Genomic DNA, 27,421 nt, shown 5'->3' with positions numbered 1-27,421 from the left:
GTTACTTTATAGTAATTAAGTCTAATTAAGGAGAAGGAAATATAAAGTCCAGAATTTTTATCCTAATCCAATCCAATTCAATTCCTTATCCTTAATCTTAATAGCTATTGGAATTGATAACATTTTATTTGTTACCACTTTTGCTCCTCCTAAGCCTCCTTAGGATCTTTAAATTTTGGCTATAAATTTCGCTCTCTTTCTTTTTTTAAGTCTCTCTCTCTCTCTCTCTCTCTCTCTCTCTCTCTCTCTCGTCTCTTATCGCATCCTTTTGTCTTTGGTGATCATCTCGGGCCGCGGAAATCACCGCGTCGATTCTTGACATCTTGGTCGGAACTCCGTCGTGATCGGACGGATGTCAATCGCGCTGGCTAGGGGAAGCGAGATTGAACGGTCGAAGTTCCTCTGTGGGGTCCCCTCCTCCTCGGTGTACGAGGCGACGGCGACGGAGGAGGAAAAGATGTGTAGCTCGTCGTCGATTGGGAAGGACAGTGACAGCTCGGCGGCGGGGTCGGATTCCGACACCGAGGAGGCGGAGGTGCTGAGCTCGTTCAAGGGGCCGCTCGAGACGATGGAGGCTTTGGAGGAGTTGCCGCCAGTGAGGTAAAAGATTGCTTCTTGGGATCTTGGATGAGTTCTTCTGGGCGGGTCTCTGCTTGCTGGTTCTAAATTCTCTTTTTGAGACGGTTTTGGTTTTTTCTTGTCTTCCAGGATCATGCAAGAGAAAAAAGATATTTTGGGTCTTTTCCCTTCTTCTTTGTTTCACATTTGGTTCTTTCGAAGCGACTTGAATGAAAATTTTGGAGCAACTTCTGGGAATTTTCTTGTCATTGTGAGTTGGGGTTTTCCTTCTTTTATTTGAACATGCAAGCGAAACTTGAGGCGAGTTCAAATTTTCGAAGATAAAGAGTTTTTTTTCTTTGCATTGTTTTCCCTCTTCTTTCGTTGAATTTGTCAAATCTTTCCCGTGTCCTTATACTGCATTTCTCTTTCTCGGTGGAGTCTACACGGAAGTGTAGTCGAATTTTACAAACTTGAAGAACTAATCCTTTCTTTACTTGAGATTTGCTGATGGTTTGGAACATGTTCTTATTCTCTTTCTCTAATGATCATAGGATGCTTTGATCGCTTTTTATACATTGTGCTTTATTTCTTTCAATATGTCATTTTTTTGTTAGTCACGAGATGTAATATTTTATTTAGATAGCCTTCTTGAGATAATATTTATATCTCTTTCAATTTTTGGACCGTATCTACTACTACTTAGCTGCTGTTCTATTCACATGTTTACTTGGGCGTATAATATCTGTATGATTGAAAGAAAACGAGATTGAAGACCCGAGAGACCTATCTCGTTATGCTTTTATGTTGATGAACCATATTCTATTCTAGTTGGATCCTGAACAATCCCAGTAAAAATAAAGAAAGCAAGCTAGGAAACTTACATCATGATCTATGCTAATGAAAATTTTATTATGGTTTTCAACGCGTTGAATTGTTCACTTGCATCTTATAATAATACTAGTGTTCAGACTTCTGATTTTTTTTTTTATCTTCAAAAATATCTTTGTTGCTATCTTCTTGCGAGGTTAGTAAGTTCTTCATGGATATAAGTACCGTACCAATTACAAGATGCCGCTGGTACCATGACTATTTGGTGTTGACTTCTTGGTATCCATTGGGAATTTTCTTTTTAACTTGCTAACTGAGAGGGGTGAAAGAGGATTAGGTAGCATACTGACAAGTGGACTGTTACTGTTTTCTTGTTAAATGGAGTGTTGTCCTTTTCTTGTTAATTGTACAGTTGCATCGGGACGACCTGGTTTGAGTTAAGTAACTCTTTTAATTAAGCTTCTAAAATTCATCTATTCATCTAACTGATGCTACATCTATCTGAAAGGAATGTGGTTACCAGTTAGTCGTTGATTTCTTTTTATATACATAAGCTAAACATGATCTAGTGTTTACTGAATTGGCCTTATTATCTTCTGGGAGGATAGTACATGTCGATAGCTTACCTACTGACAAAGACTGTGATGCCTTTGATCAGGCTCAAACTTCAAACGATGATTTGATACAGCTCACATAATTCATTATACTAGAAACTAGTTCCTTAATGGCCAGTTCGCATGTTACTGGTTTACAAATATAACTTTAACTAGAAAATGTGCTTCAAAATGATGGAATTGGGTTCAGCTTGTTGTGCATGTATCAAATATACAGTCTTCCCATGCTATACTCATCTGATCGCGATTTGTCATAGAATTATGACTTATTTTATCTTTGTGCATAGAACAGTGATTATTGGTGTCGGCTTGTTCGATATAGAGGATATTATTGCCTCTTAAACAAGTGATCCATCTGGATATTGCATTATATATAACCTGTTAATCTCGTGAATTTATAATACTTGCAATTTATACAGAGTAGAGATGTATTTTTCCCTCGGGGTGTGCTTTTAAATGATTGAATAGATTTCAGCTTGTCTTGCTTTGTCAAACATGTTATAGTTACACCGTTACATTTATTTATACTTTTTGTGCTGAAGTAATGAACTACAAGATGATACAACATTTGTTTATTTGTTCATGAAGCGGTGAGCTATCTATGTGATCTTGGTTGTTTGTTTATATGGCTATTTATTTAACTGTGTGGTCCAAATGTGAAATACCCACGTGTACTCTTTAAATACTTGTGTTGTTCTGTCCTCAATCTTTTCCTAATTAGTTGTTCAAAATCATGTAAGGAAATTTTGTGGTTTATTATTAATGTATATATATATATTTTTTTTTTTAATATTGGCAGGCGTGGCTTTTCTAAGTTCTACTGCGGCAAATCGAAATCTTTCGCAAACCTCACGGATATTTCCTCATCTACCTCTGTGAAGGATCTCGCCAAGCCAGAGAATCCCTACAGCAGGAAGCGGAAAAATCTCTCCGCTTTCAACGCAATGTGTGAGAAGACACAGAATGAAGAGCTGGTGAGCTGTGAAGGTGGCATTGCCAAGAGACCCACAAATGCCAGTCGAAACCCTGGAGCCCCTGTCACAAGGAGCAGCTCTGCGAGCAACAGCAGTGGCAGCGAAGAGGTGCATGAGCCATCTCGGCTGCTCCCTCCGCTTCACCCACAGGGAAAACCTGGTGCTACTGCTAGTGCTAGTGCCACTGTGAACTTTGCTTCTACATTCCCGATGAATGCATTCTCTCCTCCTACGCGGTCCATCTCCATGACGGATTTAAAGGGTGTGCCTAGTTCAGGTTCCTCGACCGATGACAGAGATAAGCAGAAGAAAAGTTAGTAGCTTGAAGCTATTTTTGACTGGCTTGCTACTATCCATCCTATTCTGGCTAAGTAGCTAGCTTCATTTAGATCTAATAGGGAGGTTGATGGATATGGTGCTTATAAACGTGGCATTCAAGTACTCCTCCTCTTCCTCCTCCTCCTCCTCATCTGTACATTCCTCGAGTTGGTTATATGAATGGCCTCAATAGGGCTCCTCGTTATCAATGATGTATGCATGTTGCCTACCATCTGCTTTACTTTGGTGCTAATAGGGAGGTTCCGGTTTTTCTCTTTAACCCCCTCTGGCTTCCCTTTGACTGAAGCAGAGGATTCTGGGGGTTGATTGGAAGTTGTTGCAATACTGCATCTTTTTGATGCTTCATGACTTGCTCAAAATCAGGGAAATGAGAGAAATCATCGCTCCAGATGATGAGCTATTAGAGATTATTCTCCTTGTTTTTTTTTTCTGATACTCTTTATTCGCCTATTGCTTCTGCATGGATGCCCGGGGGGGGGGGGGGGGGGGGGGGGAGGTATCTATAAAAATATTATAAGGGGTATACCACTTATTTTAAGGGTGGTATGGACTCACGCGGGTTATCGGATCCGGGTAGCCCCAACACTGCAACCGAATCTATTAAAAGATTCATAAGATGCTGCCACTCATCCATTCTCTCTTCCTCTTCCTCTTCCTCTTCCTCCACCGTCTTATTACCAATACGAGCCAGTTCTTATGTAAAGCAATAACTCTCTCTCTCTCTCTCTCTCTTTGATGATGGCTTCTCGCCCTGGCAATGGAGGTGTCGAAGAAGGAAACGAGCCGGCCAACTTAGACGAGCTCTACAACATAAACGTCGTGCCCTCCGAACTCTTCTTCAAGTTTCGCAAGGAGATGGAGGGTTTCCGCCTCGGCGTCAATCTCGAGGTCGCCATCTCCCTTTGTATTCTCTCTCTCCCGCAATTAAATTTGATGTTGCTTTCGAGTTTATTTGAGGTCTATTAATGATCGTTTGGGGGAATTCATTCGGGTCGGGAAATTGCGACGAAAAAGTTCATCTTTTGATTGGAAGATGGGAATCTTCTCCTAATATTTGTGGTTCTGATGATTTTTTAATACTAGAAAATATTATGTAATGCATTGATGATCAGGATTTTCCATATGGAAAATTAAAGAAGATGGAGATGTCCACACAGATTGAAAAATTCCATACTCCTTTCCATGTCAAGTCATTTTTGTTATCGCCCTAACTGTTAATAATCCGGTTCTGGAGGAATCACTGAATAGTGGGCATCTTTCATTTCTTCTCTTTTATTTTTGTTTTTATCTCATCGCAGTTGCTATCTCTGTATGGTTCAGATTTTAGTACCCAATTCTCTATTTTGATGCTTTGATCCCAAATTTTGTTTTGAACTAGCTGCTAAAAGGTCTTGTTGGGGAAAGCATCTAAGTTTCAATATTTTGGTTCTGGAATTTGACAGGAAGTAGTTCTACTATTTTAACAATCATCCTTCTCAACTTGTTACATGCATGAAGTGCATTTCATGTTAAATCTTAATAGTTATAGATTCCATTCCAAGAAGAAAGATAATACAAGATTTATCTGTATTTTCTCTTATAAAAGTCTTAACCTCTTTTGCTTAATGCATTTCCAGTAGTCAAGTAATTAGTCCTACTTATATAATATTTTCTAACTTTGCCACTTCTTATAATTTGTTTCTTCCTTAATTAAGTTTTAAATCAAGCATTGTTGCCTTGTTGGTGAGTCACTGGCTAATTATGAAGGTAAAACTGTTCATGGTGCTGGGTAATAATATGTATTTTTTTTTTCCTTCCCAGTTCTTTAATTTTGAGAGTAATGAATTTGAGGCAAAGATGGTTCTGAAGCCATTGGCTCTTGATCGGAGGTGGAAGTTCGTATACAAGCCCATACAAGGCGATGTACAGTTGCTTTCAAAGAAGATCCCTCTAACTAAATATCTGAATCTCCAGGTTTTATCACATTTCTCTTTGGTTATTTCTCACAGTTCCTGCAGCATAATGCCTTAAAACCTGTACCTAAGAAGGTTTTCCATGATGATCTTCTCTACTAACTCAAAATGCATATTTCGTGTAAAATTTGATAGGGTAGTGGTAAATTTCATCAGATCTTGTCTGTGTTATCTATCATCTTTCAGCTTCTTGTCAAATGTAGCGTGCCCCACTGAGATATTATACTACAACATATACAACATATTCAATTACATATGTTAGCTAATGGATATTGAGGAAAAGGGCAACTTATGCTGTATAAAACATGTTTTCTGATTTTTTTTTAAAATCTATCATGAACTATTGCATTTTTACTTGATCAGAAAATTTTTGAAGTCTCAGAAGCTATTACCCATCTATTCCTAGGGTTTGATCAACTTTAATGGAAATGTAAGTTTTGTTTCATCAGTTGACTGGTCAAAGAACAAGGGTGAAATTTGTGTTTTTCGTATGAGCCTTAACTTATGGAAAGTCAAGCTAAATGAAAAGACTTGTCCAATCTTCTGTTTTCTTGTACCCTATTGATTCTTTAGACCTGTCACTCTTTATTTTTCTTACGCTGAACTTAGTCCTTCCAGAGTCATTCATGGCCTTAGAATCCTTTGTTTCTTTGATTTTGGGTTTTGAAATCCTCTTACAGGTACAATATATAACTCAGATCATCAAGAAAATATCATCTTTGAAACTCAATTTTGCATATTTAGCAAACTAAACGTCACTTCATAGGCATTATAGTCAAAAGAAAAGATGTGAATCCTTATAATTTCCCTATTTTAGAAGAAAGAAAAAAAAATGATACCTCAGAAGTAACTATCTAGTTATACACTAAAAGTCCTTGAGTTTTTCAGACATCAAGTCTCAGGGTATAAACTTAAGTTAGCCCTAAAATCGATCCTATAGCCTCAAAACATGGTTAATTGGTACTAAAAAGTGTTTGGATCAGACATCTTGAATGAAGAGGTTTTTTAGCTTGTCCCTGTTAATGAGGGAGACCTTGTTCATACATTTAATTAAACTTGAATTTTCACTCTGTCATAAACAATTAGACATATATACTTTTAGTTCTACACACAGACATATTTGAGACAATTTTATCAATAAAGTGTGTCACTTAATCAATATGTTGAAGCATTTCTAATAAGCTTACTCTACATATAAAGGGTTTGATGATGGAGAGGCCTCCTAGTTTCTGTAGTCATTCTTTTACCCACCAAGCGAGTGCATACAATGCATAGTTAGCTGCTCTGGTACCCTTAAGTTGGAAATTTTATGCAATCTAATGATAAGTAATATGTATAATGCATTACAGGTTTACCCCCAACTTATTATGAATAACTGCTTTTTCTAATTTTCTACTTACACCACTTTTCTGTCTCAATATTATCATATCAGCTAGTCATTTTCTTGAATATGTTGTTTTACAAGTGGCTAACATTCAATAGATTTAAGCATTGCTAGTTTCATAACTCTACCAGCTTTCAGTTCAAGTATTGGTAAATGTTCCTACTACTTTATTTATAGGGAAGAAAATGAGGAACTAGGAAGTACGATACTGGTATATCTAAACCCCCAAAGCAATATTGAGAATCTTCAAATGTAATGTATAATTTTGTTTATATATGGGGATTGCCATGCCGATGAGGGCATGGCACTCAGCATGAGTTGTGCCGGTGGCATAATCCCATGCCAAACGGGTACGTCCTTGTGCCGACTCGTACTGCTCGGCATGATTTTTTCTTTTACATTTTAAACTTTAAAAAAATTTATAGGAGTGTACAAATAATAGATCTAACTCAATTTAAAATTAATATGTCAAATTCATTCAAAACTTGGGATAAAATTGATATATAAAAATATTAGATATACATTCAACTATGTTTTGGTTTTAATTTTTAAAATTTTGTCAATTAACAAATGCATTCAATTATATTATGTGATGAATCATTTTTCTACTTGACTATTATTGTATCTTTAATAAATAGGTTATTACAATATTATCTAAGGATAAAAAACTCTAATGTAGACTTTAATACATATACTCAAACCAAAAACTAAAAATTATTGTGCTGAAGACACCAAAAATATCTCTAGATACTTGAAAAAATTAATTATAGGTATGCCAAGGGCATGTGTGTGCCAATGTCAAGCATGGGCCGAAGATCAGCATGGCCATTCTTGTACTTACCCACTTTTTTTAACACATTTTTTAAGCCTCTCCTTTGCTGTTCTCTTTGGGATGTTTTATATTTTTCTTGTGACAGTGAATTCAATAATGCTGATATAATTTGTTAAAAAAAGATAAAAATAACAAGGTGAGGTTTGTTCCTTTTGTAGGAAGCCCTAGGCTTAACATAGTATAAGTGAAATTCCATTATTTCAGTTCAGTAGCTTTGGTTGTGTAATATTTCTGTAGGAAATGTTGAAGATGCACTGCCATCTTGGAGGGTCATGGTTCTTTAATTTTTGGATTTTGTTTCTTGGTAATGTAGAAACACAGATCCCGCATAGGGCAAGGCCTTAATGTTGTTTATAAGGCCTTAGATGCTGAAGGTATTTTTTTAAAACTTGTTTTAACCTACATGTGATGGGGTGATTTAGATGTAGCAATGTAGCATGCAAAAGCATCTTGCAGCAATAGGTAATCTACTGTACGGCAAAGATGTTCTCATTTTTAGGGCCAGTTTGGAAATGGAAATAGTGAGGATATTCTATCCTCAGCTTGTTTCTTTGACCAGGGACAAGGACAAATTTAAGGGCCACTGTGGATAAAAGCAGTCCCACCTTTTTGGTGGAACTATTTATCTCAGAAGAATGGAACAAAAAGGCATAATTGGTACAACCATAGGAATAAACTGGGGGTTAAGTTACTTCATCCAATCACAATTGGTCCAACAATTTATATTTTCAGTTGAAGTCCTCAGATCCTCTATGGTTTTGTGAATATGACATCTTTCCAGACTGCAGCAGGTCAATTTGGAATAGATAGACCATGCAGGACCCAGTTTCTTGTTACTTCTCCTTGCATCAATCTCTTGCAAAGGGACAAGATGTAACAAGATGTAGGATATTGCTCCCAAGACAAAATGAAACATAGCCTTTAACATTAGCCTTTATGCATGTTATACTGCTTTATCTTTGTTGTGGTCTTGTAATTTGTAAATAAGCTTTCTTGATGAGAAAATGCTCCTACAGATTTGTACTTAATTACTGCTGTATTGACAGGTTGGCATAGGCCACAGTTTCCGTTTAAATGCAATTGGATGGAAGTGGAAGCTTTCTACGTGCTTGGGTGGTGATGGTGTCTCTCAGATTAGAAACAAAACGTCACTTGGCTTATTTCCAGGATTTGATTTAAGGATCGGTTGGAAGGCTGAATACATACTTCCTGAGATTCATGGGTAAGGCCTAGTTGCATTATCAAAAGACATGGGATATATTCAGTTAGAAGGATGATTCATGCATTGAAAATTTCTGTTCTGTGTAACTGTTTATTACTTTGGTTGAATCATTTCTACTATGAAAGTTCTTCAACTGCATGATTTTGCTTCTGTACCCACTTGCCTTTAGGCCAATGCAATACATAAGAATTTTAAGAGAACATATCACTGTTAAATCGTTCTGAGACCATAATTAAACTTCTCACTGTGATTTTACTGAGGTCTGAAATTTATTATCTCATGCTGGTCATATAATTTTCCGTGCTAATTTTGTTTTCTCATTATGTCTCTATTATGGGGCATGCATTTCTGCAGGGCTGTGGGAACTGGAGAACCCATCTTCTGCATGAACTATGGACGCTTGCATGCATCAATAGATCGGGTGGAAGCGATTTTAACTCATGCATCTTGACTTCTATTCCAAGTTTAACATACCAAATTGTTTGGAGGCTTCGGTTTTCTTGAAAAAATAACCCAATTCTAAGGGAACAATGGAAGATGCTTATCATTGTTAAGATCAGAAAGTGAGCATGGGAGGTAGGTTGGGTAATTTTGCGGCTAGCACTCTATCTTTTAAAGGCAAGTTGCTGATCCGTAGGGAGTTGTATTACAGTTTGAGTCATCATCACTAAGCTTATTAAAACAGTTAAATTAAAGGATCCTGAGCTTATTTTGTGTGGCTTCTGTCTTCTCATTTTTATGATTTCATCTGTATCTTTTCCTGTAATATGACTCCATCATCAGAGTCCAGAATTTCCATTAAATCGGTTGGTTGTAAGCCTGTAAGTGCCATTATGTAAGCTGCCGTTACATGGATAATTTGTTCCTCGCCCAAAGATCTTATATAGAATTGTGTAATAGTTGCATGAGTATTATTTAAAGCATTATTTCTTATCACCTATGGTAGCATTCTCTTTTATTCCCTTTTTTCCTTTTGTAACTTCAAAATTTGGGAACCTACAAGGCAGTAATTTTTCATCAACAAAAATAAAACAAAGATGGCCAGTCTTCCATGCCTTAAAAATCTTTTCTGAAAGATTTAAACAAAGTCTAAAGTCAGCCTAATTATATAGAGCTTATTTACAGAAGCAGTAGCGTTGGTTCACGATCTTTATTTGATGATTGGATAGTGATAGCCTTCTTGATGTACAACTATTCTGGGCACAGTTTGCATCCAGGTTTATAAGTTTTTTTTTTCTACATTATAACTTCAAGCTTTAACTGGAATTATTATGCCAATCTATGAAAATCTTTAGTGTTAAGTCTTACACGTTTTTCTAGCTCCATATTTGGTCTCTGGCCATATCTGCTAAGGTGTCTAGATTGGTATTTCATTACAACTTGATGCAGACATGCTTTGAATCAATTGGACTTCCATCAAATGCTAAGATATAATGCTGGAAAACAAGACTGATACAGTGCCCAAGCTTCATGAATGAGAAAAAGAATAGCAAACAACAAATAATGTCTTCCTTGCAGTACAAATAGACAATCACAAGATGAAAGCATAAGCTAGCGCAGATATGAGACATGCAACCATCGGCCACAGGCCAGCGCTATGTGTGCTGACACCACTACAGTCATCATTATTGCCACTAAAGCATCCTGGACCAGCGGACTTGGCCATTCCTCCTCCGTCCACAAGGAAGCTGCTATTCGTCTTCCCATTGCTGAACAAAACACACCAGAAATACGGCGATCCACCGTCTGTGCCACTGACAGCTGCTCCAACCTCAGTGTGGTTCTTGCTGTATATAATCTCCAGGCTTCTGGCATTCTTGATCAAGATGTCGAAGGCCTGTTCAGGAGGGACATACTTGGTCTGGCAACCGAGCAACCTCCCGGTGATTGGGGTGAGGCTCTGTGCCTGTACACCACAGTTGGGGGCGAATGTGTCAGCGAAGCTAGAGTCTGGGGGCTTTTTGTTGTCTCCCACCTCACCACACTGGCCCTGGTAGGCTTTGATGTACTCCAATGCAAGGCAACCGAGGCCTTGGTTATCGAAAAGAGTAGATGATTTGTGTGCGGTCCGGTTGCTGTTGATCAGCTGGACAAGCTGGTCAGCAGGATTGTCTGCAAAGGAAGAAACCTTTGAGAGTGTAGAAATCAAAGAGTTCAGAATATTAGGGCTCAGGATCTTGAATCTTGCAAGGTTAGTTTAGTGATTAGCTACCAAATTGAAGAGCTAGTACTTGTTCATACTATAAAATTCCTGCTAGTTTTAGATGCAATTCTACACCACAGGAATGTCATTCTGCACAATATTTAGATTTACATTTGAAGGATTGTTTAAGAGAAGTTGTGAAGCAACAGGCCTATGTGCAGAGAATATCCAATACTCCAAAGAAACCCTGTTTATAGCGAACGAGGTAAAACTTATATTACAAACAGCTGATAGAACTTCTTATGATAAAAGTTTTTATGTGGATCCATCAGTGAAAATAACAGCATTAGGAATTAATACATGTTGGGAAAAAGGGCCTCAAAAACATAATCAAATATAGCAGCGATGCTTTTTCATTTCATAAGCCCACAATAATGTTACGGAACTCGACTCTTGCTCTATGTACAACAAGTATCTCAATTCTTGTAAGAGGATAGGATCACAGAACACTTTATATTCCAAAGTGAAACCTCTTTCTAGCCTAGCCCAAAGATCTGTTGCTTTCAAAGAGGTAGCTTTCCCTGTCTCCAGCCAACTAATATCTTAGTTAGTGAAAAGATAAAAGGGAGATTTGAATGCCTATCAGAGAGGAATCTGATATCCCAACAAAAAATGGCGATAACCAAAATAAGTTCTTTAATTGGGATTGGTAAACTACGGTAGTTCGTCAGGAAGAATCCTCCAAGACCAAAGCTCCATTAGCTTCAAACTCATTGCTAATCTGGTGTTGCTCTCTCAATCAAACCTCCCCAACTTTCTATTTGCATTTAGTTGTTGTTTCTCCAAATCAATGCTATTTGGCAACACTTCCACATAATATCCAGAAATTACATGTGACCAACTAATCCCTTCTTTGAATCTTCCAATTCCCAACAGGATTAACCTCAGATCTAAATTGCAACAGAGTACTATCCCAATGATAGCTCAGACTTGAAGAGTCATTATAACAAACATTATACGTTATGAATCTATCATAAAATGGACTCAGGCTTGCTATCATCTAATTCCACTTCAATGTAGCTCAAGACTCAAATAAAATATAACCAGATCTTCCCTATCCAGATCCAAAGTTGCGCCCCAAATCAAATATTTCTCGCTTCCAGGAAAGCTCGACCACCAACAAAGACTACTCAATGCCGTCTTCTCAATCACCCATTACATCCACCAAAGTACCAAATCCCACTCCCAAAGGAAGCGACCACAGCACTCCATCATTTAAGGACGATCGAAACCAAAACCCAGAACAGGAAAAATAAGATTTTAAAGCCAAGTTCCACCAACGAATCTAGGAATGGCAAGTAGAAGTTACTAACCGTAGCAGCATCGGAGCAAGATCAGAATTAAAAAAAAAAAAAAAAAGACGGCAACTTTGGCATTATGAGCACATATTAGAGAGTTAATTACATGAACATAATGCAACAAGAACTCGAGAGAGCGTTTACTTTTGCTGTCGGCGGCCGAAGCTGGGGAGAGGAAGAAGAAGAGGAGGGCAGAGGCGAGAAGCCAAGCAGATGTCATCCCCATTTGGATCAAAGGTGGTGCCTTTGGTTTCGTAGTGTTTGCTCGCTATATCTTTTTTAAGCTTTGGTTTGCTCTCCTTTCCCTTTCTTGGTGTATTACCAAGAATGCCCCTGCCGACTATTTGGTTGCTGCTCTACTGGTGTTGGGCTAATCTGCAAAGAGACTTTGTCTGGTCTTTGATTACTGTTAATCTGAAAGATATTTTGCCATTTTAAGCATGTTTGAAAGAATGCCCACGTGGCACCATCATAAGACCTACAAGTTTGAAATGTTTGGAATGGGAAGGCAGGAGGGAAATTAATATCTATAGAGCAAGAATTATTATCAACAGAGTAACTCTTTTTTCAAATAATATAAAATATTTTCAATATTATTTATTTTAGATTCAATATTATTTATTTTAGATTTTGTTCTAGATCTTTGGGTTGGTGATTGTTCTTTAAATTCATCAAAATTTGAATTAATTTTTATATTACGAATTTTATAATAGTCTAGACTGTATAAATATGATTCATTCTTCGATGTATATTTATATCCGCAGAGACTATCCAAATTCGAATTTAAAATTTAAGACGGATAAAATAAGTTAACAGTCTACGGATGTAACCATAACTTTAATTATGGCACTAATCACGTGAGATGAGATGTTTAGTAGTAGAGACTACCTACTGCCGAATATAAAAAGGAAGTCCAATTTGGCAGACATTGCATGTGTTAAAGAATTATTATTATTATTATTATTATTTGTTAATTATATCATTTGCAACTAACAACTGTTATCAATTGCAAACTAAGATGCCATTAAATTTCATACACTGCTTAATGTTTTTTTAACGATTTCTTGTATAATAACTCTCTAAATAGCACATTTTGATAATTTAATAAAAAATAATAGAAGGGGCTAAATTAAAAATACTCAGAGCATCCCCTCTTAGGAAAAAAATATATATGAAAGTTGGTAGGTACAATCAAGGAGGTTATGGGATCTATGGTTCGGTGGCTTGACTTAACGGCTTAGTTTGATAGCTCGATGGTGTAGTTGATTTAGAAGAATAGTTCAGCAGCGTGATAACTTGTAGCAGAAAAAAAAAAACTCAATATGACTAGGTAATCTTTAGTACCTACCTGCACTTTGACTTGGTTTTCAAATAGAGAGTTTGAACTTCAAATTGTTTTCAAAATTTTGGTGGAGAGTGGTGGGCCATTTAGGTTGGATTTGGGTCTTGGGCTGGGCTAGGCCAGGGTTAGGATACCGAGCTTGAGTCTAATTAGAGGGAGGGCCTGGTCGGCCCAGAACTATTAGGCTTCGCTTAGATTCATTCAAATATAAAAAAATAATTCATACAACATGAGCTCATTTAACCATCCTTTTCGTATGTCAACCTCTCCACCAATGCAGTCCATAAGCCCGACTGCAGTGATAAGTGATTGAGGTCCATTACCAAGAAGGTCGTGGGTTTGAGAGCATATGTATTGTTGACTTTGACTTCTATGTAGAAAAACTAGTCTTTGTACAACATTTTATCTGAAATATAATGAACTCAAATATCTCCTCCTTCTATCCTCCTGCTACACAAGCCCAAGCCTCTAATCCTATTTAGGATATCTCTATCATCATACACTTCCCCTCAAATGCATGATCATCTAATGACAAATATATCAATTATCTAAAAACTTAGGCACAAGGTTTATGGTTTGCTCGTACCATAAGATAATTAATTACAAGGATATTATAATAATTTAATAGCTTCATTAACGGTTATTTTATTTAGCCTTTTATATTAGTTCAGATCAGAGGGGAAGGACTGCACCATTGAAAGCAAAAGTAGCTTCTCTAGCCAAATAATGTAATTTTTCTTTAAAAAATAAAAGTGGACTATTTTTGTATTTTAAAAAGCCATTTTCTTGATACTAATCCACAGCAAATCTAAACTAGGTAAATACTATTTACGTTTATACTTCCTTTTTATTAGTATTTAAAAGTTATAGTTTTGAAAGCATCATCTTTGCATTTTGGATAGAGACATTTCTTTGAAGGATAGAGAATCTACAATGCTTCAGGTTGAGCATCTCTGGAATCCCCACAACCAAATTGAATCCTAACAGTCCAGTAATCCTAATATAGATATCACAAGAGATGAAGATAACCTCAAAGACCAAGAGGAATCTAGTTATGTAATCTTACAGAGGAAAAAGAAAAAGAAAACAAAAAGAATGATAAAGTAGAGTAATATATTACTCTACACTATTCCATTTCTACAAAGTGCGTATTAACCAATCAACTTTAAAAATTCGTCCAGATTTTTAGCCAGAAACAAGTAAAGAATTCAAGAGAGAGAGAGAAAAAATCCAGTTTTGAGGAAAACCCAAATCCCCAAATCCGCCGATCAAGTCAATGGAGCATCGGAGGAAGTATCGCTTCTTCTATCGCCCCTCTCCAGCCTCCTCAACTGCCGTCTTTTATAGACCAAGAAACCCCCGAAAGCCACCTGCATGATTAGGGCGACGCCGACGAAAGCCAACCCGACTGTCTCCCCCGAATTGAGCCTCCTCTTGCCGGCGGCCGGCGGAGGGGAGACGCCTTCATGATGCCGGGCCGAAGGCCGCAGAGAAGGAGATGGAGAGGGCGAAGGAGAGGGAGAGGGCGAGGGAGAAGGAGAAAGCGAAAGCGAAAGCGAAAGCGAAGGGGAAGGGGAAGGGGAAGGCGAGGGAGAAGGAGAAGGGGGAAAGGAGGCGGCTGCGGCTGCGGTAGCGAAGAGGAGGGAGAAGACGATGGTTAGGGCTAGCGATTGTGGATGGAATGAGGAGTTAGGGTTAGGGTTAGGGTTTCCGGCCATGATACGGTGGCGGAGATCCGCATAGAAATTAGAAGGAGAGAAAAGAGAGGCTGTGGAGGTCTTTCTGATTTCGATCTTTGAACAGGTATGCAGAGAGTGGGGTTTAGCTGTCGGCTTCTATGCAGGGAAACAACGGGCTGGATTGAATGTCTCTAAACCTTTTTTTCTTTTTGGCTCAACTGACATCTTAATAATATTATTATAAATTAATTATTATTTTGTTAAAAATAAAAAAAAAAAACTTCCATTGATATATTTTTTGATCAAATAATACTTACTTATACATAAGAGATAGTTTTGTAGTAAGTATTACTCAAAAACTCTTTTAGTTCTTGATTTAAATCCTGCCATCTAGGATAATCTAAAAAGCAAAAGGATCACACTAATGTTATCGATGTGCTGACAACTCCGTTCAAGAAAATTATAAAAAGATCACACCGAAGATAATTTTATATATGTCTTTTATATATTAAAAATTAGGTGTATCAAAAATAATTTTATTATTTAATTATAAAATATAGCGATTAACTTAAATAAGTTTATATAATAATTTATGTTTTGTTACTAACTATGAGTAAGTATGTTAATTATTCTAAAATTCTTGTTTTTAAAACGTGCATAACTTTATTATACCTTCCACATGTGATAATATTTTATGCATAATTTGTGACGTGATTTGCCTCGAAATTCTTGTTTTTAAAATGTTTTTGACAATTTTATTTTTATTTATTAAAATATAAAAAAATTATAAGACATTCTCATTCATACACAAAATATAAAGTAATTTAGAAAAAAGAACTCTTTTTATTATGAGAGATTAGGTTTGAGGAAATAACTGTGATAAATTTTTGAGTTCTTTATTCTCGTTTCTATTATTTAGAAGAAAAAAAATTATAGTACAATTTTTGAAGTCTTTGTTCATTTTCTCAATTGGATCTTTTCATTATAAACTTTGATCAACATTATTTTGTATGTGTTGCAAAACTTATTTAATTTTCTACAACTTCATCTTTAATAAGTATCTTCAAATTCGATCATTTCAAAAGTTTAAAATTTAAATTTATTCATTTGAATAATAAAATTATCTTTCATTCACTCATTCTGTCATATCTTTCTCATAAAAATTCTAATCAACATTATTTTAAACCTCTAAAATAGTTAAATTTAAAAATACTCATAATATATAAAGTTGTACATGACTTAATTTTTGGACGCATATAAAATAATATTGATAAAAGTTGATATAAAAAATAAAACCATCAGAGGCCGGCCTCCAACAGTATCTCTCTACGTTAATGCTGTCGTCTTGCAAGCTACCCTCAAGCTCACTTGCCTTGGTTTCGCCACAAGCTTCGCACCAGCCGCAAGGTCCTCCACCGCCATGGCCATGTCTCCCTTTGATTTGTTTTCATGTGCGTATGCGTATATATGTATATATGCCATGAACGTGTTTGTATATACTTTGAATGTTGATGTAAATGCGACGCTCCATCCTTCGCCCTCTTCCACTACGCCGGTTCCATTTTCTTTTTAATTTTTTACTTGCATGGTTTCGTAGGGCCGTGAGTGTCAGACTTTCAAGTGGTCTTAACGAACCTGCTAGACTCTGACCCTATGAGCATGTATTCCTTCAATGGCTAACCTATTCTAAAGCTTCAGCCTTATAGGGCTCGTTATTCCTATATATAGTGCTAATGCTGCTTTGTCATGTATGAATGCTTATATTTAAGTACTTTTAGGCAAGTGTGATGTTTATGTTTAAAGTCTCCCCTATCTTTCCTTTACACACACACATATACAAGAGTCGGAGCATGGGCGAGTTGGGCCCAACTTAGCTTAGCTCGAGATAGTTTTTTTTTTTTTCTAGCTCGAGTTTGACCTGACTTGAGCTCAATCGATGAGGCTCAATATAGATTTGAAGCTCGAAGATGGCTGATGCAAGCTTGGAGCTTGAATGTCGATGGAAACTTGGAGATGGCTGATCGATGAGATCAATGAGAGCTTGAAGCTTGGAGATGGTTGATCGAAACTTGGAGATGACCGATCGAAGCTTGTAGACCAAGACCACTAAATTCTAGTGGTGAGCTGATGGGAGCTTGGAGATGGATTAAATGATGAAGATGGAGATGGGTTTCGATGGTGAAGAGGGTTTGGAGAGATGAAGATGATCCGACTGATGAGTTTAGGGAGATGAAGATTGAAAACTTGGAACAGAGTTTTTTCTTCTCTTATATATATCTTACAATACAAATTATTGGATCTAAGATCCAACTGTTCTACATGTTATATATATATATATATATATATACGAGTCTCATCAAGCAGAGCTTGAGCCGAGCTAGTGCTGGCTCGGGTCTGCTCGATAATTTTTTTTTTAGCCTAAGACGTTTGCTCTGCTTGATTAGACTAAGAAAGAATTAGCTGCGTGACCGATTTAAATTAATTGTACAATTTGTCCATGAACTTTCTCTAAGAAAAATAAAAGCAAAGGCAGCAGGTGGTAGGACGACATATGGGGCCGAAACCCAGGTCACCCTTTTTTGTGAGTAGGTGAGGATTAGTCCTTCCACTCACTGTACTTTCAATAGGATCATAAACACTGCATCTCTCGTGAATATATTCCAGATCAAGGTACCATGAGAGCAGCAATCCTCGAAGTATTCCTCCGTCTTCTTCAGGGGTATCTACCTTTAAAAATATCTCTTATTTGATTATATTGCTAAATATCCTCTCGATTACCTTTTAAACTCTGAATAATTTAATAGATATAAATATTTCTTGGTATATACGCGGAAAAAAGAGAACATTTTCTTGAAGAAAAACAGAGACTATGAAAAGACTTGCATCAACCAAAGAGCATGAAGTTGTTGAGTTTCTGGCACAAAAGAATGAACTAAATTATGCCAGTTTCAAACTAATATACACAAGCAGGTGAGCCATTGGCATTGGCCGTTTCAATTTTAGTAAATCGTAAATCGCTATCATTATTTTGCGAAATGCTTGAAAGAATCCTATCCAACATAACAGTCACTTGAGGGAATATTTTCGCATATGTTTGGTCAAAAGGCAATTATGCAAGCTCACTAAACAAACGAAGAAAAGTAGTCCTTGCAGTCCCACTTTATTTGTATGGTATCACACAGTAGGAAGTGTTACAAGAAAGCAATCAAGCAAGAAATTTCAACAACCACAACAGCCATAGTAGAGAAACCAACCTATTACATGGAATCATACCAACAATAATTGTACACTGACCAGGAGACACTGCACGTTACAAGCCAACAGAAGGAGTTAAAACTCAGACCACAACGATAGAAATGAAGAATGTTGGCACATTTTGTCAGCTAAAACTCAGAAGTAATTACTTGTCCTCCCAGGGAGCTGGATAGAATTTAAGATCTTTCGCCAATTGATATAGGTAATGGAGTTGAGCCAGCATAGTTAAGTTGAACTTCCTGAGGCAGAAGGCGATAACTTATTGACAGCTCTTCAAATATCTTCTTCAGCTCAAGGACAAGATCGGACCTCCTGCTGTTCTTCTCTATGATGTTCTGAAAGTTCATAGTGTGATTAACATATAGAGCCATCTTCATCTTGTTGACATTTATAATGTCCTTCACAACAATGCTGTGATTTGGTTGCCAATGATTGGATTTTCCATCGATGTACCTGAGAGATCCAAAAACATAGTTACTCCAAAATATTAGGAAAAAAATGACGGAATCAAGTGCATTTGTGCTTGTTAGTCCGATAACAAAACTAATTTAAGAGTGTACATGTAGAATATATACAGAAGAAACAATGAACTCAGAGTAAAACAAATTTGAAAATCTTGAAAACATATGCCCTAGTTATATGTAGCAGCAGGAAACAAGACCGAAAGTGATGATAAATAGTTGGAACTTACGCTTTTAATTTAGATTTTAAAACCCCAATGCTCTCCACTGAGGTTGACATGTCAACAATGAACTCAATAGAATCGCCCATGTTAGGGCTTCGGTAGAAATTGCTGATTGGTTTTGTTGCCAAGACAGAATTTGGATAGTATATCTTCTCATTGTCATATCTCAGGAAAACGGTAGTCAGTATATTCATTTCTTCTACAATCATCTGCAAGAATTACAAATATATGTATATATTAGTATGTATAACTTGCAAGCACCAGCAGGAAGGTAGCAAAGCCTGAACGTTACCTGTACTCCATCAACAACACAACGATCACCAACATCAAAAGGATGCATAACAAATACAAATATGATGGCTTCAAATGTAGTCTTGCAGGTGTTTCCAAACATGAAAGCCACTACTAGGAGCTGAGATGAGATAACAACAATCACTTGTGTTGTTGCAATGCCCATTAAAAGTAGTGTGATGATTATGACCACAAGAATTACTAAAACCGTCGTAAGTTTGTGTAGTTGTCTGACTGCAGTTTTAGTATCGTTTAAGGAGTGTGCAAGCGATTTGCGATCAAGGTAGGCCTTCACCTGGAAAATCAAGTACAGTACACTTATGCTTAGATGTCCTTACTAGCTTACTATCAACGAGTTCAAGTGCTTATTTGAGCTTGTCAATAGCTTAACATATTACAATAAGAACAAGTTTAAATATTTGAGTTAAGAGAATTTTAGATTACCACCCAGTTCCTCAAGGCAGACTTCTTAATCCTTCCAGTCTCTGTAGCACCTTCAAACAGTGGAAGCAAAATGCCCACTTCCTCCTTGCTCAAAAACCTCAGAAGATCCTCCGCATCAATATATCTATATATGTCCCGGGACAAAAAGCAAACAAATCAGGAAAAGCAAATAAGGAAAGTAGAAAAGAAGAATATGAACCATTAAAAGATCTCCTCACTTGTGATGAGGCTTTGCAACATTCTTAAAAATCCGGTAAGCCGCAGCCTTTGCTTCCCACTCGCTGTTTATCTCCTTATCTTTCTGCTCCCCACACTCATCATCAAAATTATCGATAGTGTTTGAAATCGTCGAGAGCCCAGATGTCCTAATCACATTTATGAGCCCCCTCATCGTCCAAGCCGAAACCTTCTCCTGATTCATCTTATGAAGCTTCCCCACATCAATCACTGCCTGCTCCTCCTCTCCTTTCGCCTTCCCCTTCCCTGTGCTCCTAAAGCTCAATTGGCTTATAATCTTGTCCCTTCCAATATTTTCCGCCAACTCCATCACTGGAGGTCCCGAGAGCGTCTGAAGCACATATTGATGAAAGATCGACTCTTGAATTCGATCGAAGAATGTATTCATATGAAATGAAGAAGCCAGTATCTTCATGAGTAGAGTATTCATTAACCATACCACCGACCCAATTAGAAGCGATGCCAGGAATCGCGACACATAATTGAGAATCTTCTCAGTCTTCTGAGATCTATCAACGCCTTGATCGAAGAGTAGGGACCAAGAAAGCAACACCAAACTCAACCAAATGCATGCCCTGACACTACCTTTCAATCCATAAACAAAGTAGAGCACTTTCTTCTTCAAAAGGAAGTTCCTTTCTATCATAAAAACAAGAATAGTCATCAACCATTGGGTAACCAATCTCCCGCAGCATATAACAGTGACCATCAAACACCATTTCCAAATCTCTAAACCCCAGATAACAAAACCCTGCAATCTATGCACCGTCAAGCTCGCGACGAGGCACCCCATTGCCACAATTAGGATGACCCACTCTATCAAACACTTAGCTTTCAACTTCCGACGCCTCTTTGTGCTCTCGGGGCAGTGCTCCTTCTTATATATCTCTTCCTCTTCCTCGTCTTCCACGTCCGCCGCCGCCGAAGGTCCTTTCGGCGTTCCATGGCAAGTTGGGTGGCCCTCCTCGACTGGAGTTGGAACTGAAGGGGGAGGTGGCTCCGCAAATCTCGATTTTGGTTTCGAGATTGACTTCCTTCGAACCAGGGTTTCAGATTTCGGCGGTCTTGGAGGCTTCTTTGGGCTGGGGCTGGACTTGATGATCTCAGGGCTGTGGTGCTCTGCTCTATAAGGGGATTTAGGAAATGGGTCTTTGTAGGAATCTTCAAAAGACTCCGCCTTTGCATCGTTAATGGAACTCTTGGGAGGATTTGGAGGTGTTGCTTCCTCTCCTGAGATCATAAGCACCACTTCCACTTGCTTTCTCTCTTGAGTGTCTCTCTGGGGATCCATGGGAGCTGCAACAGCTGAGAAATGCTACTAGAACTTCAGAGAAATCTCAAAAACCCTAGCTTTGTTGTGAAGATGAAGAGGAGAAAAAAGAAGCCAAGTTTTGCTCTCCTGAATTTCCTGTCTTGGGAGACGGGAAGCAGTGGGGGTGGGGGGAGTGGGCGCAGTGATGTAAAAGGAGCCGTTAAATTATTTTAAAAACACGCAGCAAGGTCCAATCCGAGATGGTGAAGTGGATGTGATCCAAGTACCTAACAGCATACTGGAATATTTTCCTCTCTACATCTGGCACGTGGTATAATTCAGGTGGGTCCAGGTGTGCGACTGGTAGCAGCAAGGTCGCATGTCAGATTGTCGCTGTTGATTTTTCCCGACGAAAGGGGATTGTGATCAGCTTTATATTACTTCTGCATTACATAAAACAGAGGGAAATTGGGTCGACTTGCGCCACAAAATAAAGCACGGTGAAGCTTTCCTAACCGAAACACCAGACTGGAGTGGATAAATGATCTTTTCCATATACCATTAGAACTATAAATATTTCTAACACTAAAATGCTTGACTCTAAATACACTCACACCCATGTAAAAAGAAAATGAGAAAACACGAGAGAAATATCTACTAGCATAATCGATATTTTTACTATAAAAAATTATAAAATATAAGTAGAGAGATTCCACATCTCTATTATCCTGAGCATTATGGCTGTCAAAATAAGCTCCTTGGCTTTTTAAGAGCCCGAGCTCTGAGTAAATCGAGTGCGAGCTGAATTTTTTAGTTCGAAAGTTTAGCTGAGTTGAGTTGAGTTTGAGTAATTTTGTTTGAGATCGACTTAAAAAAACTTGATATATAATATATAAAATAATATTATATACATATATATATATCAAAACAAAAAGTATAAAGCATATAACATGGTTAAAGTAGCTTTTATACTTTAAATGTAATAAATTAGATGTTGGATTAGCTTAATATAATACTTAGATTTTGGATCGAGCTGCTAGCCCACGAGCAATTGAGCTGAGTGAAGCTGGAGCCAAACCAAGTTAAGCTAAGTTTTTTCAACTCAAATTAATTTCGAGCTTAAGCGAGTCGAACCGAGGCAGAGCCAAGCTCGGCCCAACTCCCTCAAGCTCACTCATTTACACCCCCAACGAGCATACAACTTTCCAATAGAAACTCTCATCGCTTGATCCTCATTTCCAACTAAGTTTTGAGAATCTTAGATTAGTAAGAAGGCCTAGCTAGAGAGCAAAGTCTCAAAGTTCCTCTGTTCTCAAGGCCGGAAAGAGAGTACAAAAGAGAAGCCTTCTCTTATCTACCAACCCTCTTGTATTTGGATTAACCCAAACTCTCTTATGCAGTCTCCCACTTAATTTAAACTGTATGAGTCAAGTGAATCCAAACCAACATAACTTACTCCATGAGTATGACTACTAAATTTGAGTAGTGAGTTTGTGGATGCAACCCAAGCGGCTCGCCCACACCTTCGCCGGTAAGTAAAGCCGACCGCCTGACATTCACGAGATTGGCTCCCGCGCAACTTGTCCTATGGAGGACTGCGCCACCACCTCCTTGGAGCTCTCTCAAAACCAAGTAGTCATCGGAGTTCAGTTTCACCCAACTAGATCGATCGGAAGGCCACCGTTCCAGACTTGTGATAGCAAAGAGGGAGAAGCCAACAGGGTGAGATTGCTACAGTCCTCATCAGTTGCCAGGTGGGACACCCTACGATTGCTGACGCCCATGGCTGGACCACAGCATCGCAAAGCCATCTGAAAATATAGCATGACCAACTCGCTGCAAAAACTCTTCATTTGAAGTCGTTGGTGTCTCCAAGATCAGTGGCGTTGGCCTGATGGATCTCGATATTTCTGGTCCTGCCTACTCTGAGAGCGCCTAGATCGAGTGCTTGCTTCTCTTCCTAGTGCGATCTTTTCTCAACGGCTTAGATCCTCCATTTGCCTGCTCTTTCAAGCGGCAATTAATCTTTACTTCTTGATCCCCCTGGTAAGGAAAAGTCCCCGGCGTTATCGTTTTCCAAATTGTCGGTTGTCATGTTACAAATGAACATTTGAAAAAGTTTTTAGTGATAATTTTATTAAAAGAAATTATGCAGTTGTTCACTGAAAAAGACGAAAAGAACTACTTGCAGTCTCACTTCTTTTGCATGTGTTAAACGAGCAAGCAACAAATTTCAACAACCACAACAGCCATATTCGAGCAATCAACCATTACATGGAACCATGACAACAATAAACAACACTGACCAGAAAGACAGTGCATGTTACAAGCCAACAAAAAGAGTTCATTGATGTAGGTAATGGATTTGATATTAATATTAGTCGAACACGGATAGATATGAAGAGATTGCAGCACATTTTGCCAGCTAAAACTCGACGTAATTCCTAGTCCTCCCAGGGATCTGGATAGAATTTAATATCTCTGGCCCATTGATATAGGTAATGGAGTTGAGCCAGTATAGTTAAGTTGAACTTCCTGGGCCAGAAGGCTATAACTGATTGATAGCTCTTCAAATATCTTCTTCAGCTCAAGGACGAGATCGGACCTCCTGCTGATCTTGTCTCCGATGTTCTGAAAGTTAATAGTGTGATTAACATAAAGAGCCATCTTCAGCTTGTTGACATTTATAATGTCCTTCACAACTATGCTATGATTTGGTTGCCAGTGAATGGGTTTTCCATCTATGTACCTGAGAGATCCATAGAAATAGTTATTCCAAAAGATTAGGAAAACAAATGACAAAATCAAGTGCATTTGTGTCCTGTTAGTCTTATAACAAACTAATTAAAGCGTGTACATGCAGAATATTTACAGAGAAAACAATGAACCCAGAGTAAAAACAAAAATTGAAAGGCTAGATAACAGGAAAAGATGGTATTACTATAAGGGCATTACTTTCCAAGATATTTGCAATTTCAGTAGCAAGAAGTTACGGTTATGTAAATTTGTAAGCAAGACCCAATGTTATGATCAATAGTTGGAACTTACGATTTTAATTTAGATTTTAAAACCCCAATGCTCTCCACTGAAGTCGACATGTCAATAATGAACTCAATAGAATCCCCCATGTTGGGGCTTCGGTAGAAGTTGCTGATCGGTTTTGTTGCCAAGACAGAATTTGGGTAGTATATCTTCTCATTATCATATCTCAGGAAAACAGTAGTCAGTATATTCATTTCTTCTACAATCATCTGCAAGAATTACAAATATATGTATACATCAGTATGTATAACTTGCAAGCACCATCAGAAAAGTAGCAAAACCTGAGAAGTTACCTGTACTCCATCAACAACGCAACGATCACCGACATCAAAAGGGTGCATAACAAATACAAATATGATGGCTTCAAATGTAGTCTTGCATGTGTTTCCAAACATGAAACCCACTACGAGGAGCTGAGATGAGATTACAACAATCACTTGTGTTGTTGCAATGCCCATCAAAAGTAGTGTGATGATTATGACCACAATAATTACTATCACCGTCGTAAGTTTGTGTAGTTGTCTGACTGCAGTTTTAGTATCGTTTAAAGAATGCGCAAGAGATTTTCGATCAAGGTAGGCCTTCACCTGGAAAGTAAAATACAGTACACTTATGATTTGGTATGGGCATTTAATTGTCTCCAGGAAAAGAAGAAATAAGTAGCATCTTCTATAATACGTGCATATATGTATGGCTATGAAAGATAAAGACAGAGACAGCGTATGAATCGACAATGTCAATGTCAGAAATGACTTTCTTCCCCAATTGTTAAGTGAAAGCCCAGAGTAACTTAAATGGGTTCTTTAATCAAGTAACTCTGAGGTCCTCTTCTTTTAGTACCATTGGTTCTTACTAGCTTACGATCAATGAGTTCAGGTACTTACAATTGTCAATAGCTTAACATCTTACAGCACGAACAAGTCTGAAGATTTGAGTTGGAGAATTTTACATTACCACCCAGTTCCTCAAGGCAGACTTCTTAATCTTTCCAGTCTCTGCAGCACCTTCAAAACATGGAAGCAAATTGTTCACCTCTTCCTTGGACAAAAACCTCAGAAGATCCTCCGCATCGATATATCTATATATATGTCCAGGGACAAAACGCAAACAGATCAGGAAAAGAAAACTTTAGGAAAAAGAAGAAAAGAAGAATATGAACTGTTGAAAGATATCCTCACTTGTGATGAGGCTTTGCAACATTCTCAAAAATCCGATAAGCCGCAGCCTTTGCTTCCCACTCGCTGTTTATCTCTTTATCTTTCTGCTCCCCACCATCCTCATCAAAATTCTCGATAGTGTTCGAAATTGTGGAGAGCCCCGATGTCCTAATCACGTTGACGAGCCCCCTCATCGTCCAAGCTGAGACCTTCTCCTGATTCATCTTATGAAGCTTCCCTATGTCAATCACTGCCTGCTCATCCCTTCCTTTCGGCTTCCCCTTCCCCGTGCTCCTAAAGCTCGATCGACGCATACTCTTGTCCCTTCCAACCTTTTCCACCAATTCCATCATCGAAGGCCCCGAGAGCGTCTGCAGCACATACTGGTGAAAGATCGACTCTTGAATTCGTTCGAAGAACGTATTCATATGAAAAGAAGAAGCCAGTATCTTCATGCATAGAGTGTTCATCAACCATACCACCGACCCAATTAGCAGCGATGCCAGGAATCGCGACATATTACTCAGAACCTTCTCAGTCTTCGACGATCGCTGCATGCCTTGATCGAAGAGTAGGGACCAAGAAAGCAATACCAAACTCAACCAAATGCATACCCTGACACTACCTTTCAATCCATACACAAAGTAGAGCACTTTCTTCCTCAAAAGGAAGTTCCTTTCTACAATAAAAACAATAAAAGTCATCAACCATTGGGTAACCAATCTCCCGCAGCAGATGATAGTGACCATCAAGCACCATTTCCAAATCTCTAAACCCCAGATAACAAATCCCTGCAATCTATGCACCGTCAAGCTCGCGAAGAGCCAACCCATGGCCAAAATTAGGATGGCCCACTCGATCAGACACCTAACCTTCCACTTCCGACGCTTCTTCATGCTCTCGGGGAACTGATCCTTCTTATAGATCTCTTCCTCTTCTTCGTCTTCCACGTCCGCCGCCGCCGAAGTGTCCTTCGGCGTTTCATGGCAAGTTGGGTGGCCCTCCTCGATGGGAGTTGGAATTGGAGCTGAAGGAGGATATGGCTCCACAAATCTCGATTTGGGTTTCGAGATTGACTTCATTCGGGCCAGGGTCTCCGATTTCGGTGGTCTTGGAGGCTTCCGTGGGCTGGGGCTGGACTTGATGATCTCAGGGGAGTAGCGTTCTGCTCTATAAGGGGATTTAGGAAATGGGTCTTTGCAGAAATCTTCAAAAGACTCCACCTTTGCATCGTTAACGGAGTTCTTGAGAGGATTTGGAGGTGTTGCTTCCTCTCCCGGGATCATAACCATTACTTCCACTTGCTTTCTCTCTTGGGTGTCTCTATAGGAATCCATAGGAGCTGCAACAGCTGAGAAATGCTAGTCAATTTTAGAGAATTCTCAAAATCCTAGCTTTGCTATCAACATGAAGAAGAGTTCAAGAAGCCAAGTTTTGCTCTCCTTGATTTTTCTTCTCTTCGGAGAGAGACGCACTGGGGGGACTGGGGAGTCGCCCGAGTGGGGTGCCTTTTTGCAACTTAATTGATTGTATTTCGTACATTATGTACCCTCAAATATAAACATAATCTGTATCTAATGTCAAAGTACGTAGGTTTTAATGTCCAAACGTGCTATCTTTTTAAATAATAATAATAAAAAAAGCAACAATTAAAGTTTGCAAAAAGCCCGGGAAGGGGCCGTGGCGATGTAATACTAGAAGGTGCCGTCAAGTAATTTATATATAAAGAAAAAGATCTCATAACAAATTCTAAGCATACTGGGATATTTTCCTTTGTACATCTGGTCACGTCCTTTGATTCAGGTGGGTCCGGAAGAAGAGGTAACGACA

At 38.3% G+C, this 27,421-nt stretch overlaps 5 protein-coding genes across 5 annotated transcripts; 2 read left to right on the top strand and 3 right to left on the bottom strand.

The window, feature by feature from the left end:
- The first annotated feature begins 218 nt into the window (after positions 1-218).
- On the top strand, positions 219-3,711 carry LOC140774152 (uncharacterized). Its single transcript, XM_073117026.1, has 2 exons — positions 219-600; positions 2,803-3,711. Exons 1-2 carry the CDS (start codon positions 353-355, stop codon positions 3,293-3,295), a joined length of 741 nt encoding a protein of 246 aa, XP_072973127.1. The 5' UTR covers positions 219-352; the 3' UTR covers positions 3,296-3,711.
- Positions 3,712-3,972: 261 nt separating this feature from the next.
- On the top strand, positions 3,973-9,645 carry LOC140774784 (uncharacterized). The gene is made up of 4 exons (XM_073117903.1): positions 3,973-4,204; positions 5,117-5,269; positions 8,531-8,706; positions 9,061-9,645. The coding sequence occupies exons 1-4, from the start codon at positions 4,052-4,054 to the stop codon at positions 9,155-9,157; spliced, it is 579 nt and encodes a 192-aa protein (XP_072974004.1). The 5' UTR covers positions 3,973-4,051; the 3' UTR covers positions 9,158-9,645.
- A 462-nt stretch (positions 9,646-10,107) lies between these two features.
- Positions 10,108-12,510, bottom strand: LOC140774783 (uncharacterized). The gene is made up of 2 exons (XM_073117902.1): positions 12,352-12,510; positions 10,108-10,818 (listed from the first exon to the last, which is right to left on the bottom strand). The coding sequence occupies exons 1-2, from the start codon at positions 12,431-12,433 to the stop codon at positions 10,238-10,240; spliced, it is 663 nt and encodes a 220-aa protein (XP_072974003.1). The 5' UTR covers positions 12,434-12,510; the 3' UTR covers positions 10,108-10,237.
- A 5,841-nt stretch (positions 12,511-18,351) lies between these two features.
- On the bottom strand, positions 18,352-21,594 carry LOC140774988 (mechanosensitive ion channel protein 10-like). The gene is made up of 5 exons (XM_073118195.1): positions 20,122-21,594; positions 19,904-20,027; positions 19,461-19,754; positions 19,175-19,377; positions 18,352-18,936 (listed from the first exon to the last, which is right to left on the bottom strand). Exons 1-5 carry the CDS (start codon positions 21,429-21,431, stop codon positions 18,660-18,662), a joined length of 2,208 nt encoding a protein of 735 aa, XP_072974296.1. The 5' UTR covers positions 21,432-21,594; the 3' UTR covers positions 18,352-18,659.
- A 2,075-nt stretch (positions 21,595-23,669) lies between these two features.
- On the bottom strand, positions 23,670-27,110 carry LOC140774597 (mechanosensitive ion channel protein 10-like). The gene is made up of 5 exons (XM_073117660.1): positions 25,613-27,110; positions 25,389-25,512; positions 24,728-25,021; positions 24,441-24,643; positions 23,670-24,141 (listed from the first exon to the last, which is right to left on the bottom strand). Exons 1-5 carry the CDS (start codon positions 26,926-26,928, stop codon positions 23,865-23,867), a joined length of 2,214 nt encoding a protein of 737 aa, XP_072973761.1. The 5' UTR covers positions 26,929-27,110; the 3' UTR covers positions 23,670-23,864.
- Positions 27,111-27,421: the final 311 nt, after the last annotated feature.

Source organism: Typha angustifolia, chromosome 13, assembly GCF_048772165.1.
Source record: "Typha angustifolia cultivar Huaian chromosome 13, ASM4877216v1, whole genome shotgun sequence".
In the NCBI taxonomy this organism is placed as follows: Eukaryota; Viridiplantae; Streptophyta; class Magnoliopsida; order Poales; family Typhaceae; genus Typha; species Typha angustifolia.
Note: the sequence above shows the minus strand (reverse complement) of the source record. Positions and strands in the feature narration are given on the sequence as shown.